A 19,101-nucleotide genomic window follows, 5' to 3' on the forward strand; every position below is an offset into this window, starting at 1 on the left:
CAATCAAAGTGAGGCTCACCTAGATTCCCAGGGCAATGGTGGGTGAGAGAGTTCTGGGGGCCATCAGACTCTGGCATTTCTTCCCCACACCTGGGCAGAGAAATCTGCCTCAGCAGGCAGATTGGGGGTCAGGTTACCTAAGACCCTGAGAGAACATCTGAAAGCCTACCTTGGCAGAAGCTGGAATAAGTGGGCCCAGGTACTTCTCTGAATGACCTGTGATCTCTAAGCCAATTGAGGACATCGTGGGCTGCAGGAAGAGAAAAAGCAAGCTCATGGTTGGGGGAGGGGAAGACCCTAATCTGCCATTGCATTGGGGTTCCTGGATCCTGTGTCCCCTGATTCCTCCTGGAAATGTAGGGGATGCCCCTAAGCTCCAAGCCATGTCATTTTGGTTTTTCCTCCTGCCCTCTACCCCAGCACGCGCGCACACACACACACACACACACACACACACACACACACACACACACACACAGCATCCAAAGGTCTGGCTGCAGAACACCTCACTCCAGAACTTAAATTCAAGAGAGCTGGGTTTGGAGTTACATACCCAGGCAGTTTCTCCCCAGGACCTGGTCAAACGTCCAGGCCATCTGTGGTCCTTATGTCACACTCTTCCCCTCCATCACCCCACCCGAGCCAGCCCAGGTCTCCTTGGAGTGGGGAAAGAGGATGATTCCCAAGAAGAAGGGAAAGCTGAAAAGTCCTGAATTCTTAACCTTTCCTCATACGAGCCATACCTCCTAGGGGCCCCTGGGTGCCTAGGGAAGGGCTCTGGGTCTCTCTCTCAGGGCAGCCTGCAGCTCCTCACGGGGAAGAACTTAAAGCAAAATCAGGTAGGCTTCCCTTGGAATGTGAGCTTTGCAGCATATGGAGGGGGGCTGTTTAAGGGTAGTCAAGGGAGGTGGGAGGCTGGGGAGGGAGGGGCGAACTGAAGGGAGGAAGGAGGTAAAGGTGTGTGCTTAAATCACTTATCTGATTTAATGGCTCATGAAGGATAGGATACTAGAGGGCTACAAGCCTATCTTGAACTTTGTGCTTCCTTTACCCCGGCTGTCCGTGTTGATCTCATATTCTCCCGTCCTCCTGCCCATTTTCAGGCTGTCTCCACTGTGGAAATAACCTAAGGGAAATGGGGCTGACGCTACAGCCACAATGGTCATGGTCAGTCCTCAGGGAGGATTTCCAGTGGGAATTTCCCAAGGTGGGAATGTTCAAACCTTGCCCACTGGAGATTTTTCACTCGTTTTCCACCACTTCCGTTTCTCCTTTGTAAGCTTCTTGAGAGGAAGAAGATGTGGGAGGGGGTAGAGTAAGCGAGGTCCAAGGAGGGAGGAATGGGAAAGACTTTTTGTGTCAGTCTCCAGGTGAACTTCAAAAGAGCCTGGTGTCTAAGCAGGTTGAATTGCGGAGACCGGGATTAGGGGACTGCCTGATATTAGCCAGGGCGGAGTGGGGCCGGGGTGGCCTTCGGGCATGGAGGGCTCTGCACAGGAGAGGAAGATTAAGCACCTGCCTCCAAGGAACCCACAGTCTAAGTTTCAGGAAACTCCCTCCTTGCCTGGGCCTCTCGCCCGGGGGTGGCCGTGAGGTGCTGCACAGCCCAGTTAGAGCAGGGGGACCAAGACCTCTGGTACCGCGTTTCCCTGAAAATACTCAGTCGTGCAGAGTGCGATCCAGTTCGTACACACTATCCCATTGGATCTTCACGGTGTTGTGAGCTGGGGGTGGGGGAGGCTAGGGTTGTGTGTATTGTTCCCATTCTATCGATGTGGAAAGCTGAGGCTGAGACAGCAAGGGACTCGCTCTGGGCCACCCGGCCCCTGGGCGCAGGCCCGGACGTCTCGGCCTCTCCCGCGGCTCGGCTAATCTGGCCCACCTCTCAGCCCCTCCAGGCCCCGCGCCGCCCGGGCCGTGACCTCCCCGCCGCGGCCACGGCCATGGCGCAGGAGAACGCCGCCTTCTCGCCGGGGCCTGAGGAGAAGCCGCGGCGCCGCGGCCGCCAGCGCTACGTGGAGAAGGACGGCCGCTGCAACGTGCAGCAGGGCAACGTGCGCGAGACGTACCGCTACCTGACCGACCTGTTCACCACGCTCGTGGACCTGCAGTGGCGCCTGAGCCTGCTCTTCTTCGTGCTGGCCTACGCGCTCACCTGGCTCTTCTTTGGCGCCATCTGGTGGCTGATCGCCTACGGCCGCGGCGACCTGGAGCACCTAGAGGACACGGCGTGGACGCCGTGCGTCAACAACCTCAACGGCTTCGTGGCCGCCTTCCTCTTCTCCATCGAGACGGAGACCACCATCGGCTACGGGCACCGAGTCATCACCGACCAGTGCCCCGAGGGCATCGTGCTACTGCTGCTGCAGGCCATCCTGGGCTCCATGGTGAACGCCTTCATGGTGGGCTGCATGTTCGTCAAGATCTCGCAGCCCAACAAGCGCGCCGCCACGCTCGTCTTCTCCTCGCACGCCGTGGTGTCGCTGCGCGACGGGCGCCTCTGCCTCATGTTCCGCGTGGGCGACCTGCGCTCGTCGCACATAGTCGAGGCTTCCATCCGCGCCAAGCTCATCCGCTCGCGCCAGACGCTCGAGGGCGAGTTCATCCCGCTGCACCAGACCGACCTCAGCGTGGGCTTTGACACGGGCGACGACCGCCTCTTCCTCGTCTCACCGCTCGTCATCAGCCACGAGATCGACGCCGCCAGCCCCTTCTGGGAGGCGTCGCGCCGCGCCCTCGAGAGGGACGACTTCGAGATCGTCGTCATCCTCGAGGGCATGGTGGAAGCCACGGGTGCGGGCGGGCCGAAGGAGAAGGAAGAGGAGGAAGAGCAGGAGGGGGAGGGGAGCGGGTGGGCGGGGAATTGGACCTAGAGGGGCCGGGGCGGAGGAAGCCGGGTGGGGAAGGGATGGAGAGGCTGGTGAAGGATGAGAGGCTGAGCTGAGATGGGTTGGGAGGGGTGTATGAAAAGAGTGACCCCCACCAGAGAGCCGAGAGAAAGCTGGGAGGAATCCTCCAGAGTGGCCCTGGCCTGGGGCCCTGGGCTGAGAGGTCTGTGTCACTGGGAATAGGAGAGAGTAATGATAATAGACAACACCCAGTGCTTACTCTGTGCCCTGCACGTTTCCAAAGCACTTTACACCTCCTGGTTTATTTAATCGGAGCCCCATGAAGGTAATTTCTTGTTACTGTGCTCATTTTTCAGGGAGGAAATTGCCCTGGTGAAAGGTTAAGGTGTCCACAGTCACAGGCTAAATAAGCAGCCACGTCTGGATTGGACCCAGGCAGCCTGGCTTCAGCATTTAGGGTGCAGAGTAGGAAAGAGGGGTTAGGTTCTGGGTTTTTCTCAATACTGAGAGGTCCAGGTCCCTGGAATGTGATGGTGCAGGTTTTCCATGGCCTGCGTTACTCCTAGGCTGGACCTTAGGGAGAGGTTGATAGCTGGGTTCACTTCTGCCTCAGTTTCCCCATCCATCAGAAGATTCAGTTTCCACTGACAAAGGATAGATGATCTGCATATTTCAAGCCCCTTTCCAGAAGGAACTAGCAATGTACCTGTGATGTCAGAACCTCCAACTCAGGCTTATACAGTGAAAGGTTTGGGAGCAGGTAGGATAAGACCAGTGCAGGGGCAGCAAATGAGTCCTTTGGGACTTGAGATCCAGAAGTGGGAGAAGAAAACTGCAAGTGGGGTAACCAAAGGCCCACCAGGGGGCCCTGCAGTTCCTGCCACTGTTGCTAGTATTGCCCTCTGCTGGCTTCTCCCATACTGTTGCCATCAAACCCTTTTCCTGGCCCTTCATGCTGAACCTCTACTTCACTGCTTTCTGCCTCAGTGTTCCCCACTCCTTCTCCCCACCCCCATACTCCCCTAACTCCTTCCCCTTCCCCCACTCACCCTGCTTCCTTTCCTCTCATCTCAGCAGCTGGCACATTTTTGCTGGCACCTGAGAAGTCCCTGCCCAACCCTCTTCTCCCTTTGTTCCTCCAGCCCTTCCCTTTCTTCCTCACAGCCCCTCTCCCCAGTGTCCCTTTTGCCTCTTCTTCCCCTCCTCTACCAGACGTTTCCTATGCCAGTCTTCACCAAAGGAACCAAGAATACCAATGTCCCCAGGTTTGCTCAGGGCAGGGCTTTCAATGTTGAGAGCCAGTCTCTGGTTAGCTAATGTTCACTCTTCCGTTCCCCCTTGTTGGGAGGTGGATATGAGCTGAGGGGAATCTGAGAGGTCTCAGGGTAGAAGGAAAATCACTTGCCCTGGTGGGTGTGCCCACCCCATAGGGAAAACAGGACACAGGCCCACAGCAAGGAGGACAGGGGAGAGTGGGGTGGAGGAGATAGGGAGGGGAGCTTGTTGGATTTTTCTAGAGAGACAAAGCTGGAAAGGATGGTAATATTTTGGGTGAGAGAGTCAGTATCCAAAATGCTTCTGAAAAGCAAGTATAATGAGCCAAAACCCAACAAGATGACATTTAAAACGAATAAATATAAAGTTCTACATTTAGGCTTTAAAAAATCACTTATGTAAGCACAGCATGGAAGAGCTCTGGTGAAAAAAGAATTGGGGTTTTAGTTGGCCACAGGCAATGTGATACAGCTTCCAAAAATGTTTATGTAATGTAATCTTGGGCCCTATTAGCTAAAGCATCATGGCCAGAAGAGAGAGGTGGCGAGCCCTCTCTTATGCATGGATCAGGCCACAGTTGGAGTATTTATCACCCTCAGAGTGCTTAAAGAATCCTCCTTGGCCATTCTGGTTTGCAGTCAAGAAAGTAAAATTTTTGGAAGCCAGGTCACATCAGGAATGGTGGAGGGAGACAGAGATGTTCAGCCTGAAGGAGAGAAGACATGATGAAAACTGAGACTCCTGCTTTCAGATACTTGAAGGGGTGTCATACAGCAGGAGAATGAAAATAAGGGTGGCAGATTTTAGCTCTGTATAAAGAACAACCCAAATATTGGAGCTGTCACACAAAGGAGTGGGCTCCTTGTGAGGTGGTGAGCTCTCAATCCTGGGAGGTAATCAAGTGCAAGCTAGTTGCCCATTACTGGGAATGCTCCAGTGGGAAGCCCTGTATGGAGAGGAAAATTGGGCTAGATGATCCCCAAGGTCAGTTTCAAGGTTAAGCTTCTCTGATTGGCATCTCCAATGGAGAGGAGGGGAGAAGGTGGGCTGGAGGTTAAGAGGAGTTGGGGCAAATGGAGAGGAGGAGGGGGAGCTGGACAAGTACAAGAGTTGGGAAGGAAGAGAAAGTGGGCTGGACCAAAGGGGGTGGGTGGGGGTCCTTGAAGAGGGCTCCAGGGAAGGGTTCTAGGAATAGGGTTGTGGAATGAGGCAGGGGAGGGAAGGCTGGGGCTGGGATCCCCCTTGACCCATGCCCTTACCCCCAGGAATGACATGTCAAGCTCGGAGCTCCTACCTCGTGGATGAGGTGCTGTGGGGTCACCGCTTCACGTCAGTGCTGACCCTGGAAGATGGCTTCTACGAGGTGGACTATGCCAGCTTCCACCAGACCTTTGAGGTGCCCACACCCTCATGCAGCGCCCGGGAGCTGGCTGAGGCCGCAACCCGCCTTGACGCCCATCTCTACTGGTCCATCCCCAGCCGGCTGGACGAGAAGGTGGAGGAGGAGGGGCTGGGGGAGGGGGCGGGTGAAGAGGCTGGGGCTGACAAAGAGCAGAATGGCTGCCTGCCACCCCTGGAGAGTGAGTCCAAGGTGTGACCAGTTTCCTCCAGACCCCTGTGGCAGGGCCAGACACAGGTACCTGGGGAGCTGGTTATGGAAGGTGGAGGAGGGCGCAGGCAAGGTCCCTGGGAATGCACTAAAGCTGGGGAGCCTCCTCAGAATCTCAGGTCTGGGATCCAACATGGATGGGAGAGATCCTGATTTCAGGAGAATGGAGGGTGGGGAATGGGTAAACTTGCCAGCCTGTGTTTGACCTTCACTTCTGTTCACGTGTGGATGGATGGACCGAAGGACGGACCTATGCGGGTTGGATGAGAAGGTGGAAGCAGAGAGAGACAGCCAGCCAGTGGATAGGTGAATGGGCCAACAGACAGGTGGTGTGCTCAGGGCTGCCGCTAACTCATAGAGCATCTTGGTGCAAATTCTAAAAAGGGACCCTTTTCCTGCAGAGTGACACTAGCCCAAACTAGGGTGTATGGCTTGGGGAGCAGAGTGTGGACTGGATTTTAGTCCCCACTCACCTCCTCAGCCAGCTTCCCTGAGTCTGGAGCACCTGTCTCACTGGACACAGTAGCCCAAGCTGACCCAGAGGTGAGAAAGCTGGACGGAGGTGGGCAGAGATGAGGAGGGTGCCCTCCCAGCTCCACCCCTGCCATTGTGACAGGCTGAGAGGGAGGGTGAAAGGCTGCAGGGCAGCTCAGCAGGGTGTGAATGACCTTGTCCATGTGTGCAGGGAAACCGGTGATGGGGGAGATGCCAGAGCTGGGGCCCTGGGGCAGGGCCTAGGAAAGGCGAACCAGGGATGGCTATTTTCTGACAGCGAAGTGAGGTCTTGTAAGTATCACTGCAGGGGCGGGAGGGGATAGAGAGGTTCTGAGGAGGAAGAAGGGCCGGGGAGAGATGGAGAAACATGAGTTCACTAGAGCTGGGACATGGGGCCCTCAGGAAAGCAGAATCAGTCTTAGGGCACAGTGAGAGGGAGTCATTCACGTGGTTCACTGGGTGCCCATTGGGTCCAGAGCACTGACCCGGGCATGTGTGGGGAGAACAGTCAGAGACCCGATTCCTATTCTGGGAATATAGTACACGTGGTAAAAACGGAGAAATATGCCTGTGGCAACTGTTTCAAACTGAGAACCTGGACGATCTCTCCGAGCAGGGGGTGGAAGGGCTTGGTAATCAGAAAGCTAGGGATTGAGTCAGGCCTGGAGAGTGACCTGAGCCAGCAGTCATGAACTTGGGTGGGCATCAGGATACCCTGGAGGGCTTGGGAACACATATGGCTGAGCCCCACTCCCAGAGTTTCTGACTTAATGGGTCTGGGGTAGAGACAAAAACTTTGCATTTCTAACAAGTCCCATGTCCTACTGACGCTGCTGGAACAGGGACCACACTCTGAGAAGCCCTTCCCTAAGCAGACTTGGGGGTCCCGTCAGGAGGTGGGCATCAAGCTGAGGAGTAGCTGAGGGTCCTTGGGGAGGAGACTGAAATATAATGGGTATGGAGAACTGTGGTGGGGGGAAAGGAGACCATGAAACCAAGGCTGAAGAGTCTGACTCTGGGCCTAGGGACTCACCCGTCAGTGGAAATAGGGCTGTGACAAGCTAGAGATGGTGTTTGGGCAAGATGAGTGGGCAAGATTGACAGGACAAAGCAGTCGGGAGGGCTTGGGGGAATGCTGGCAAGGTGGTGGCGAGCTGGAGCAGGAAGGGCATCTGTGGCAAAGGATGGAATCCCACGTAGGACTTAAGAGGCAGGATTAAATGTGGGAGAAGATGTGAGAGAGAAGCGAGTCTAAATATCTGGATGTGACAGTGACCTGCTGTCTGCCCAGCTGGGGCAGGAGCCCCTGGAGAGGTGTTCCCATACCACGTGCACTCCCTTCCTGGTGTCATCCTGGTCACCAGGGACACCCCCCACCCCAGGATTGTGAAGGGAGAGCAATGGCGAGTCGAGAAGGGACAGAGGTAGGGGGACCTGCCTCTGGGAGAGAGGTGTACACACAGGCAGGCACACCCTCCCACCACACGGGCCCAGCAGTGACCTCCAGCCCTTGGCCCTGGCTACACCCCATTCCTGTTCTTTAACAAAAGTCTGAGCCCCTTGCGGGGAAGCACCCCAGTATGCTGCGTTCCAGGCTGGGAAGCTGGGGTCCTGGGGGATGCTGTGCCTCCTGGAAGCAAGAAAGGGGGCTGCGGAGGGACCCCATGACAGCTTGGGTCCGCTCGGAGAGAATGTCTTTGCCTAAGGTCACAGGGTGACTTGGGTCACCATCACCCAAAGATGAGGTCCCTGAACTCTGGTGCTGGCTGTTCCCAAAGAACAAATGTTGGGGCTTGGGATGAGGAACAGTTCTGGTTTAATTTGCTGAAACATCTGGAGTCTGGACAGGAGGGAGCGGGCTCTGGGTGTCCACACTCACCCATTGCAAGTGAACCCACCGTAGAGGAACTGAGGCTGGATGGAAGGCATTGAGACGCCGCCACCCCTTTCTTTGCCACTCAGCGACCACTCAGGGCCCCAATGTGTGCAGTGCAAGGAGTCTGGGGACCTGGGTTCTAGTCCTGACACTGTCACGAATTAGTTCTATGACTCTGGGCAAGTCACATCACTTCTCTGGGCCTCAGTTTCCCTATCTGTAAAAACAACACTTGGTAAACTGGTAATGCTCAATAAATGTTTAAATAACTGAGTTGAAAGAGGTAGACTGCGTGCCTCTCGAGGTGCAGTGCAGCTGAGAATTCTAGGATCTGAGAATCCTTAGGCAGAGACAAATGCAGGGAGCCCCGGGGGCACGGGAGGACGGGTGAAGCAAGGGGGCATGCGCGCAGGCAGTGGGGCGGGTGTATGCAGGGGCCCCTCTGACTGCTGGCGTCCCCGTCGCCCAGGTGGCTGTGTTCTGGGCCTTCCATTCTGCTCCTGTCAGGCAGAATAATGAAGATCAGAAGGAGAAAGGCTGAGGCCCCAGGGCCCGGGGGGAGGAGTCAGGTCCAAGATTAGCCTGACCAAGAGAATGAGACTGCGGAATAGCGTGAGGACTCAGAAAAGGGCCCGGGGCCCGGGAAGCCCCTGCCCTGCAACCTAGGAGAAGTCTAGGGGCAGAGGCCGTGCTCAACTGGAACTCAACCCCCTTTCTCTCTCCCCACCCCAAGGAGGAATCCCAACAGGAACTGGCTCTGCACTGACAGCTCAGACAGCAGATGGGACCCAGGTTTCCCCTCCTGGGGTCGGTGGCACGGCCCACGGAGGCCAGATGGTGTTTCTGGGGGGGAAGAGAGGTGTGCGTCGTCCAGAAGATGCTGTCAGCCCCCAGTAGCCCACCTGCCACGTGCCCCTGCCTCTTAGAGCCTCATAGTGGGGAAGACACAGCCAGCCCTGGATTTTATAAAACACGTTTATTCACATTTTAGAAAAACTAATTCTAGGACAGGGAACGGCCTCCCTTTGGGCTATGTATGAGATCATGAACAGAAGGCCAGAGACAGGAGCTTGGGAAGGAAGGAGTGGGGCATGGGTGTGTCTCCCACTCTGGGTGGGAGTAGGTCAAATAAATTAAAGGAAGGGCAGGCAGAGGAAGAGGGTATTCAGACACCAGAGGCGGGCTTGCGGCTGGGTTGGAAGATAGTCACACCTGCAGGAACGGGAGAACGCGCGTGAAGGGGCCTAAGGAGAGTGTGACTTCCTCCTGGCCCTGGCCCACAGAGCTGAGAGGGGCTGAGAGGGGCTTCTCCTTCTCCAGCTGGGACCACGGAGGGAGCTGCTCATCTCAGGACCAGGGAAGACAGGGCTGGGGATGGGGGTCCTTGCCCCTCACCTGGGGTGTGAGGGATCACCGTTTCCGCAGCCTCTTCATGAAGCAGCAGGTGATGGAGCCCAGGATGGTGGCTCCGATGGCTAGGGCAACCCCTGCACCCACCAGCAGGGGCACAAACAGGGTGTCCAGGGCTGGGCGAGAGAGAATGGCTGTGTTCAGCCTGGGGTGTCACTGCCTTCCACCCACGTTCCCAGCCGTGTGCCAGTACCTTCTCGGTCAGGCTGTCCACACCACCTCCTCCCGTTAACAAACAGCTTTCCTCCGCCTGCTCCCTGCCCTCTCTGCTCTCAAGCCAGCCCCTACCGCCAAGACCCTGGGGCAGCTGGGCACTGAAGGGCTGAAAGCTGGACTTTCAGACTTTCCGTGTGAAGCGAAGAGGAAGAGAACGAGGAACCAGAGGGACCACGAGCAGGAGGATCAGATGCAAAAGGGAGAACAAAAGCGTGGGGGTGAGGGGGGCTGGGGGGATGCATGAGCAAGGACAAGGGGGGCACCACTCACCATGTGTGTACGGGTAGACCGTGACAGGCCCCGAGCGGGCACTGCCCGCCTGGTACCAGCTGTAGTCAGCGTGCTGCACCCAGGCGCTGGGGGCACAGTGGTACACGCCTTCGTCCTCGGGCCCCAAGCTGTGGAGTCTCAGCCGATGGCTTCGGGGCCCCACTAGCTCCACGCTGATAGGGCCTCCTCCGGGCCGGACCCCCAGCTCTGCCACACCGTCCTGGCCCACGCCACCCACCAGCTGGGCAGGGGCAGAGCTCAGCTCCCCCTCCTCCAGCCGCTCCACCCACCAGCTGGCAGCCAGTCGCAGCCCGGGGGGGCCGCCCCGCACAGAGATGTTGCAGAGCAGGGAGGCCGTCTCCCCGCGGTACACTGTGCCTCCCACTAGCCAGGCCACAGCCTCCAGCACCACACCTGCAGAACAAAGGTCAGAAGGTGAAAGGTCAGGGGGCATGGGGTTAAGACTGCTGTCCAAGCAACACCCCAGAAACTCTGGGTGTTCCCACAATCTTAGAAGAGGAGTGTGAGACTGAGACATGGAGGCAGCCGATTGAGAGGGAGAGAGGCACAGAAACAGAAGGGAAAGGTTCTGCAGACCCCGTATCCTGTCCAGGGCCAACCCGCCCCCTCTCACCTTCCTCACGCACATGCACGGGGAGGGGCCGGGAGCGGGCACTGGCGGCTTCCCGAAGCCGGGCCCCAGACCCTCGGACATAGGCCTTGGCGAGGCAGCGGTAGGTGCCCGCATCCCCAGGCCGGGCAGCCTCCAGCCGTAGCCGGTAGGTTCTGGAAGCCACCTTCTCCATGGCAATATGCCGGCCCTCGTAGCCAGGGCCCAGGCTGCCCACACCCTCTGTGTCCAGCTGGGCAACCAGGCGGCCAGGCCCAGGTGCCCCTGCAGGTGCCATCTCCCAGCCCACGGAGTACGCGGCATGACGGCCTGGTGGGGGCAGGGCCCCTGACACATTGCACAGCAGCTCCAAGGGCTCCCCTGGGCCGATCCGACGTTCACCGGGCCCCACTGTCACTGCCAGCTGGCTGGCTGAAACACAGGAGGGGAAGGGGTGTCAGGGAGGCAGGAGAGGACACAGAGCACCTGTCCTTCCTTGACAGCAGCAACTTCGAGGCCACCCATCTTCGCCACCCAGGGGCCTGGCTCTCACCCCTCAGCCATGGCCTTCCCATCCCCACACCCAATTTCTGAGCAGAGAAAGCCCGTCATGGGTACAGATGCTAACAGGAAGTGATACTAGTGGGACTTCACTCTAGGGAAGGCGGGCTCCCTAGAGTCAGACGATGGCCATCTAGTGCCCATGGTGGCCATGGTGCCTACTGAGATACCAAGGCTCCCAGCTGGCGCCGTGGGACGCGTGGCACTTACACAGAGTCTGCACGTCCACATGGGCCAGGACAGCCCTCTTCTCCGCGATCTGGGCCCAGCTGCCATCGGGATCCTGAATCCACTCAGCAGCAGTACAGTGGTAGGTGCCCGCGTCGTCCGCCTGGGCGCCCCCCACCACCATGCGGTAGCGCTCAGTCCCCTCCTTGCCCAGCCGCAGCTCCCCTGCCGCCAGCCGCTCAGCATAGGGAGCTCCGGCCTCCACGGCCAGGTCGGGCCGGAGTCCCACCACTTCCTGCAGAGTTGCTCGCCCCACTGGCGCCTCGGGCACAGCTCGCCCAAAGGACACGGCCAGGTGTGTGTGCTTCTGCGTGCTCGTCCGTGCCACGCAGCCCAGTGCCAGCTCCTGCCCCTCGTGCACCATCAGGCGAGGGGGTGAAGTCGGGGCCTGACGGCCCCGGGGCCCTGGCAGGGCAGCAGACACCTGCAGCATATCTGGAAGAACTGGAGAGAACAGCTGGAGTGAGGGAGGGCTGGGAGCTGTACAGTAACTAACCCTTGGTACTGTTTCCTACCTACAACCTATTTCCCTAAATAGACTGTGAGCTCCTAGAAGGCAGAGACTTCATGATGTATTATTTCTTCTGTAACCCAATGGTGCCAAGCACAGTGCTGGGCACACAACAGGCACTCAATACTTGTTGAATTTCATAGAACCAGCCCATCGCCTACTGACCCTTATGTTTGAGACTGACCCCTGTTTGAAATACTCAGAAGAGTGGCTCTGTCTTCCTTCTCAGAAGACAAAGAAACTTAAGAGAGCAAGAATGTCATGTTGTCTCACTCCTCCTACCCTACCTCTATTTCCCCTGCCACCCCCACTCCCCTAGATCTGGATCCTGGAATCTCCAGGAATGGAGTCTGTTCACCCTATCAGGCTCCCCTACCCTATCAGGGAATGGAAAGGGGCTGGACAGCTTAAGGACACTTCTCCTCTCCCAGGAAGTAGCTTGACAGAATAAGAGCAGTGGACTGGAATGAAGAGTTCTGGGTTAGAGTCTCAGGCCAGCCACTAACTTGTTGGGTGACTTCATGCAAGTCACTTAACCTCTTTGGGCCTCAGGTTCCTCTTAGGTCCCTGCTGGCCCTGGCTTTCTGCCTTTTGGGAGGACACGGCCCTGACCCCATCCCAAGGCCCAGTACCTCTCAGTTCCACTTTGCCGCTGTAGCTGCCCAGGTAGTGGGCATCAGTGGAGGGTGTGTAGCACTCGTAAATGCCAGCATCCTGGGCCTGCAGGCGGGCAATCTTGAGCACCACGGCATCACCCTGCAGACGCTGCACCTGTACCTCACCAGCTGCCACTCGGGGCCCAAAGACAGCATAGGAGAATCGGGTATCCCTGGTACTGACAATGCCCAGGGCAGCCTCTGGGGCCTCAGGCCTGTACAGGAACCACTCGAAGTCCTGCTGGGCAGGGCCCTCGTAGCCAGTGACATTGCAGGAGATGGAGATGGCTGTGCCAGCCACGCGATACAGGGGCCCCTCAGGGACTAGCACCTCCCGGGCACAGCACCCGACTCCTATAGGGAAGGACAGGAGAAGTTAGGGATGCCTGGGTCCCTACTGCATCCCCCCACCCCCACCCCCGCATCACTCTTGACCTCTGCTTGTGAAAGGAAAGGAAACCTGAGGAAAGTTGGTATACACTTGGGCCCTGTTCCGAGAACAGGCAAAGGATGATGGGAGGTAAGACACCTGGGTCTCAAGGAGGTGGTGGTATAGAGCCAGGTTTGCCTCAGAACCCAGAAACACCCCATTACTGGCAGGCCAGAAGCAGAGCACCTAAGGTCAGAAAGGAGTGTATCTGCTTCCTGATTTAACCATTCCTCATTCTGGCTGTGCCTTAATTCCCCCTCCACCCCGTTTCCCCACGTTTATGCCAGTTGAGCCTTCTAGCTAAGGGATCCTGAGACCACATGTCCCCCTCCTTTGTTTGAAGGGAGCTGGCAAAATCTTGATCAGAAGGGCTGGTTCGCTCAGCTGTGTCACCTGGGCCAGGGGACTCCAGACAATGGAGCCAGTGGCCCGAGCAGGACAGGGCACAGGCCCAGTCAGTTCTCACCACACAATCCCTCCCCACTCCAGCTGTGCCATGAGCTCACTGCTTCTCCACCCCACAGGGCTGCCGAGGCAGCTGAGGCTCACGGGGCAAGAACCAGCCTCTGCCCTGGCCTCTGGGGGCAGAAGCTCCCCTCCCCCACCAGTGCCTGCCAATCTTCCCAGGCAGGCCCAGCTGACAAACAACCCTCACCCCACCCGCTCCAACTCCCTAACAGAAGCCTTCATTTGCATATGGTGTGCATTTATTTACATCCCCCGCTCCCTTTCAGTAGGGAGGCAATAACCCCCCAGCTGCCCCTTCCCATCTTTCTCTCCTCACAGAGGCCAAAACTCTTCTTCACCCCACCCTCACCCCTACCCTGCCCTCACAGATACTCCTGGTGGCTTTGGAGGGCTCAGCTTCTTCCTTCTCTCCTTCCATCCTTCCACAGCCCCAGATCACAGAACCTCAGAATGTAAGGGCTGGGTCAGCCCTCTGCCTCCATTTTACAGATGAGAAAGTTAAGGTACAAGAAGTATAATGTCTTGGCCAAGTTCCTACTATCCTTGGCTAGCTTCCACACACCCCTGCAGAGGGACAAAGCCAGAGAGGAGATGGGGAACTCCAAGGAGAGGCCTGAGGGCACTGACCTCAGCAACCAGAATGTCACTCCCAGGGGCATAACCGTCACATTTCTTCAGGGGCTGGAGGAAAACACCTGATCTGTAGTCAAACTGTCCTCCAGCTCCTCCAGAAGCACTACCCTTACCTTTTCCTTCTTCCTGCAGCTGAGTCAGAGGGAAAACTTGTGGTTGCTCAGTTAGAGCACAGGCTGGGATCAGGAGGTCGGGTTCCAGACCCATCCCCATCCCCAGCTGTACCGCTTGGACCAGCCCCTTCCATTCCCAGGCCTCAGTTTCCGGAAGAGAGCTAAGAGCTTCCACCCTGACAGTGAGTGAGCCTGTGTTTCAGCAGGGCTCTGCCCCAGGATGTTTCATAATCAGAGTGATGGCAGAGACAAGCGAGCTGACACCTTCCCTGGGCTCCCGGCAGACTCCGCTCAGGAGGGCCCCCTCCCATCTTCCTGGCTCCACAGCTGCTGATGCTTGGAGATCCCCATGGGAAAGTCACCCCCACCGCCTTGAGAAACCAGCTGCCAGGCAGCTCTCTCCCCAGCCAGGTCCCCTCCTCTGTGTTAGCAGAGTGGGAAAGGAGAGCAAAGAGACCTGCTTTGGGGTCAGATGGGAGTGGTTTCAAATCCAAGCCCCAACACTCACTAGATATGTTCTCTGGGGCAAGTGACTTCATTTTCCTCATCTTCAAAATGAAAGTAAGCGCCTACACCCAGGGCGCTCAGATCTCGGCAAGCTCTTCTATCTCTCTTTGCACCACATTTACCCTGGGCTCCTCTCTGCTCCACGCTGCCCACTGGGAAAAAAAGGGCCAAGTACTAGGCAGCCAGGCCTCACAGCTCTTTCCTCTGTATATCCTCCTGCCTCCCACCCAGGGCCCCAAGGAGAGGACTCATTTTAGTCCCACAGGGCCCAGGGACCTATGCAGCACAGGGAGGCTCCTTGGCACTGCGATGGAGCTCCGGTCTAAAAACAGGTGGCTGGGGCTACGTCAGCCTCTGCCTTAACTATGGCAGCTCCAAATCCTGGCACCAAAGCCACCCCCTCACCACCCTGTATTCTTATGTCAAGGGTTTCAGTCTCCTGAACATCTGTACAGGCAGTCTCACTGCCTCGATACGATACTCCTCCCCAGACCATCCCTACAGGGAACCCTCCCATTCATGCCAAAAACATTTCCACTGTCACTGTCCTCATGCATCCATGCAGTGATGGCCCAGCACATCCCACCATGAACACCCACCACAACAGATACAGGGTGCTTGGAGATCTCAGCATCAGTCTCCATGGAGCCTGGTTTCTCCTGAGGCAGGGAAGCTGGGACTAAGGGGGTGTGACAACCAGCGGGAGGCTACAGAGCCAAGTGCTGCTATCTGGGAGAGGGAAAGTGGGGGAAAGACCCAGGCCAGGATGGAGATGGAACTGCCTCCAACTTCAGATGATGAAGCGGGGTGGGGTGTGTGTGCAATTAGAGGAGACGAACTTCAAAGACTGTGGGCAGAACCGGCCCCTGGGCCTCCAGCCAACTTGGGCAATTATAAAGATGGACAGGCACTGCCCACCAGGGTGAGCACCCAAAGCTGGGCCTGAAGCTGAGTGAGGCAGAAAGGAGTCGCAGCATTTTTGCGCAGCGACCTCAGGACCTGAGTGTGCTGGCTGAGAAGTGGGGCCTGGCGGTTCCTGGGGGTGACACCTCGGTGGGTCCTCACTGCGCCCCAGCCCGGGGCCTAGAACTGGAGAGCCTTCACCGCTACCCCACCCCCCGCCCGCCCTGAGACTGGCTCAGAGCGCGGCCACACAGAGCAGCTGGGCGCCAGGCCCGGGGAGGCTGGGGGAGCCCCTGACGGAGAAGGGGGTGCGAAGGGCTCCGAAATGCTGGGGAGGCGGGCAGGGCTGGTCACCAGGTGGCACCTGCCGGGTGGAGCTGGGAGCCAGAGCCGGGGGCCGGGCTTACCCAGGATTAACAGCAGCAGCGGCGGCGGCGGCTTGGGACCGAGGGCGCCCATCCTGCGCAGCCGGCTCTGCGAAGGCTCTGGGGGGCGGCGCGGGCTCTGGGTGGACGGGGGTTCGGGGGGCGCATGCCCGGGTGGGGGTCACGAAGCGAAGCAGCGAGGCGTGGGGTGCGCGGAGCGAAGCTGAGCGAAGCTGGAGCTGCCAAGTCACCGCCCTCTTCCCTCCTCCCTCCTCCCTCCTCCCTCCTCCCTCCTACCCTCCTCCTCTCCTCCCTCCTACTGCTTTCCCTCCAGCCTTGGCAACTCGGAAGACCATTCCCGCCCCCTCTTACCCGGGCCCCGCCCCCGCCCCCGCCCTGGGCTCCCGGCCCCCGGCCCCCGCCCCCCTCCCCATTCCGGTCCCCAACTCCGCCCTGACCCCTCCAGACCTTGGCCCCGCTCAGGTCCCCGGGTGTGCCCCAACGGGGTTCTGGGCCTCGGCCCCGGCTCCCCCCGCCCCTGTTCCAAGCTCCGCCCGGACTCCAGCCCTAGCCCCGCCCCCTCTTCGGTACCCGGCTCCGCCCCGACCCCTGTCTGGGGGCGGGCTCACCTGGTCTTGGCCAAATCCCCGGCAGCTCCGCAGAGCGCACAGGTACCCTGCACCTTCCGGCTTTTCTCTGAGAGTTGGGTGCAGGGGCCCTGGCGTCGGCGAGGTGACTGTGGCTTCTCACTTTGAATCCAACCATTTGCTCTGGGCCTCTAGGCCTCGCCGCAAACCCTGCTGAAGTGGGAAAGGGCGGGATCTAGGAGTTAAGGAACGAGGAGGATCTGGTCTGAAGGGCGCTTCAGGGCTCTGCAAGGTCACTGGAGACCTGTTTGCCACCCCCTCGGGGCAGAACCAGAAGTGAGTTAGGAGGCTGGGCCGTTTGGATGCTGTCACTTCCTGGTTGGCGATCCTGGTCAACTTGCTTAACCGCCTCCAACCTGTTTTCTTGTTGGCAAATTGAGGTGGATGACATACATCCCAAAGGATTTTTGTGACGTTAATTGAGATAATGTACAGAAGGTGTTTGGCACAGAATACACTAAATAGGAGATGAGGCCGGGGGATAAATTATTTAAACTCTTTGCTAAGAGGTTTAGTTCGGACCTAAGGAAAGGGTGAGCCTGGGTTTAGGTGAAGGAGTCTCTAGTTCCAGTGAGGAGAAGTGGACAACATTTTGCACTGGGAGGGGTGGGGCGTGCCTTGGAGGTTGGAGACAGGAAAAGGCATCTTTCCTCGGCACTCTGTTTCTTTCTCAACTATGGAGAATGTGGGGAGTGGAGAGGAGCTGGAAGGGTGGAGCCAGAACCAGGAAAAGGGATAGCCAGGTCTGCAAAGCTAAGGCTGTCAAAGTGGCCATCCGTAGGAGGTAACCCCAGAGCTCATCTAGCACCTTCATCCTCAAACTTCCATCAGTCCCCACTCATTCCCCCAACCCTCCCAGTCACTCCTCACTCCCTTTTACAGAGGAGAAAATGGAGGCCCAGAGAGGGGAAGTGACACAGGCCAGACCAGACATTCCTTGACTTTGTCTTCCCAGAGCCTGGCACAGTGTCTAGATCAGAGGAGGTGCTCAGTTGAAGCCACATTCAGGAACCCTGGAGAGACTGGAGAAATTCTGAGACAGAATGCTGGGGACAGTTGAGGGAATCAGAGGTCCAACCCTCCCCTCTCAATACTTCCAGTTCTGGCCCAGGAACAGGGCAGCAGGGTGCCTTTTTCCTCCTACTTTGTCATATCCACAGCCTGATATCTCCAGATTCATTCCATCTAAATTCATCCACAGGCCAGACTGAGCTGTGTGAAAACTGAAATTTATAGGGAAGGTTTTGGAGGAAAGCCACTCTCCCTTTATTGGGGAATGAAGTGAACATGATGCCTTCCTGATGCTTGAGAGATGAGAGATATTGCCAAACATCATCATCATCATCATCATCATCATCATCATCATCATCATCAATGCAATTTATGGGACTTGTTGATCTTAAAAATAACAAGGTCTTGGGCTTCCCTGGTGGCGCAGTGGTTGAGAGTCCGCCTGCCAATGCAGGGGACACGGGTTCGTGCCCCGGTCTGGGAAGATCCCACATGCCGTGGAGCGGCTGAGCCCGTGAGCCATGACCGCTGAGCCTGCGCGTCTGGAGCCTGTGCTCCGCAACGGGAGAGGTCACAACAGTGAGAGGCCCGCGTACCACAAAAAAAAACACAAAAAACAAAAAACAAAAACAAGGTCTTAAGCTAGCCAAAATGAGTTTATTCAGGAATAGCAGAGGAATTACAATTTGAGAGAAACAAACTATGGTGAACCATAGGCATGTCGGAGGAGACAAAGGGAAGGTCAGCTTTCATTAGGTTTTAGGAGGAAACTGGATAGGGCTGTGGCAGTTTTCTTTTTCGTTAGCTGCAACTGGTGAGCAGCTTGTTGTTGCTGAGTCAGAAGGAAACCCTTCTTCCTGCTGTGATCTGTAAGCTGCAGTGAGTGATATGTGTGTGAGAGCCCTCTCTTCATGGCTTCCTGACTCCATTTTGATTTAGGTTTCCTTTGTTCATTTTTCACATTTTCCCCTTTTGATCAAAATCTTTTCTTGAAAGCATCGTGTTGAGTCAACATTCTGTTTGGTGCATAGTTTCTGCAGAGGTTGGGCAGGCAACAGGTGCAAAAAATTAAGATTATACAAAGCAAATTAAAAGTAACATGACTTTGTTTGTATGATGGCTTTAAATCATGATCCTAAAGTAGTCAACTGAACAAATAGCAAGTGCACTTGTTCCCTGATCTTGTATAATTGAGTTCCTACTTCTCCAGAGGCGTTTACCCATATGCAACAGGTGGTATATGCTAATGCCACCTTGTTCAAAATCAAGGCTATTGATTGTCTACAACTACTTTAGCCAAGGAATCAAGTGATCATTGTTAGGCTGCAGAATCAGCTAGCTCTTCTAATGTTAGGGAGTGATTTATGTTCATATTCTCACTGGCACTTTGACCCAAGGGGGAAAGCCTCTCTCTATGGAGGCAAGCCCGGAGTCATGTATGCCCCAGGTAGTTCCCAT

The 19,101-nt window shown here is 56.9% G+C and overlaps 2 protein-coding genes across 10 annotated transcripts in view; one reads left to right on the forward strand and one right to left on the reverse strand.

The window, feature by feature from the left end:
* The window catches only part of KCNJ9 (potassium inwardly rectifying channel subfamily J member 9), a 52,260-nt gene extending 43,883 nt beyond the window's left edge, over window positions 1-8,377 (forward strand). For 3 of the 4 annotated variants that reach the window (XM_067039370.1, XM_067039371.1, XM_059077286.2), the window contains 2 exons: window positions 1,890-2,793; window positions 5,390-8,377. In XM_067039370.1, the coding sequence (XP_066895471.1) occupies window positions 1,944-2,793; window positions 5,390-5,721 (1,182 nt within the window). In that variant the 5' untranslated portion in view covers window positions 1,890-1,943 and the 3' untranslated portion in view covers window positions 5,722-8,377. Of the gene's footprint in view, window positions 1-750; window positions 840-1,889; window positions 2,794-5,389 lie in introns of all 4 variants that reach the window. The other variant, XM_067039367.1, reaches the window with a different exon arrangement.
* A 688-nt stretch (window positions 8,378-9,065) lies between these two features.
* On the reverse strand, window positions 9,066-16,910 carry IGSF8 (immunoglobulin superfamily member 8). 6 transcript variants are annotated; one of them, XM_067039382.1, is made up of 10 exons: window positions 16,454-16,519; window positions 16,028-16,224; window positions 15,317-15,446; window positions 14,719-14,869; window positions 12,543-12,920; window positions 11,382-11,843; window positions 10,635-11,042; window positions 10,001-10,414; window positions 9,500-9,630; window positions 9,066-9,316 (listed from the first exon to the last, which is right to left on the reverse strand). In XM_067039382.1, the coding sequence occupies exons 4-9, from the start codon at window positions 14,756-14,758 to the stop codon at window positions 9,515-9,517; spliced, it is 1,818 nt and encodes a 605-aa protein (XP_066895483.1). In that variant the 5' UTR covers window positions 14,759-14,869; window positions 15,317-15,446; window positions 16,028-16,224; window positions 16,454-16,519; the 3' UTR covers window positions 9,066-9,316; window positions 9,500-9,514. The 6 variants fall into 6 exon arrangements, with proteins under 6 accessions (XP_066895483.1, XP_066895487.1, XP_066895490.1 ...); XM_067039386.1 differs by having other exon boundaries at window positions 15,317-15,376; window positions 16,454-16,492; XM_067039389.1 differs by lacking the exon at window positions 16,454-16,519 and having other exon boundaries at window positions 15,317-15,442; window positions 16,028-16,124.
* Between the last annotated feature and the right edge of the window lie 2,191 nt (window positions 16,911-19,101).

Source organism: Kogia breviceps, chromosome 1 (assembly GCF_026419965.1).
Source record: "Kogia breviceps isolate mKogBre1 chromosome 1, mKogBre1 haplotype 1, whole genome shotgun sequence".
In the NCBI taxonomy this organism is placed as follows: Eukaryota; Metazoa; Chordata; class Mammalia; order Artiodactyla; family Physeteridae; genus Kogia; species Kogia breviceps.

What these genes read in the sequence shown, in the direction of transcription:
- IGSF8 (XM_067039373.1), bottom strand. Translation starts at nt 14,310, where the DNA reads ATGGGGATGGGTCTGGAACCCGACCTCCTGATCCCAGCCTGTGCTCTA. An exon ending in CGGCAAAGTGGAACTGAGAG is followed by an intron (nt 11,844 to 12,542) that starts GTACTGGGCCTT and finishes TGTTCTCTCCAG; the next exon opens with TTCTTCCAGATATGCTGCAG. An exon ending in GGTCTACCCGTACACACATG is followed by an intron (nt 9,631 to 10,000) that starts GTGAGTGGTGCC and finishes TCTCTCGCCCAG; the next exon opens with CCCTGGACACCCTGTTTGTG.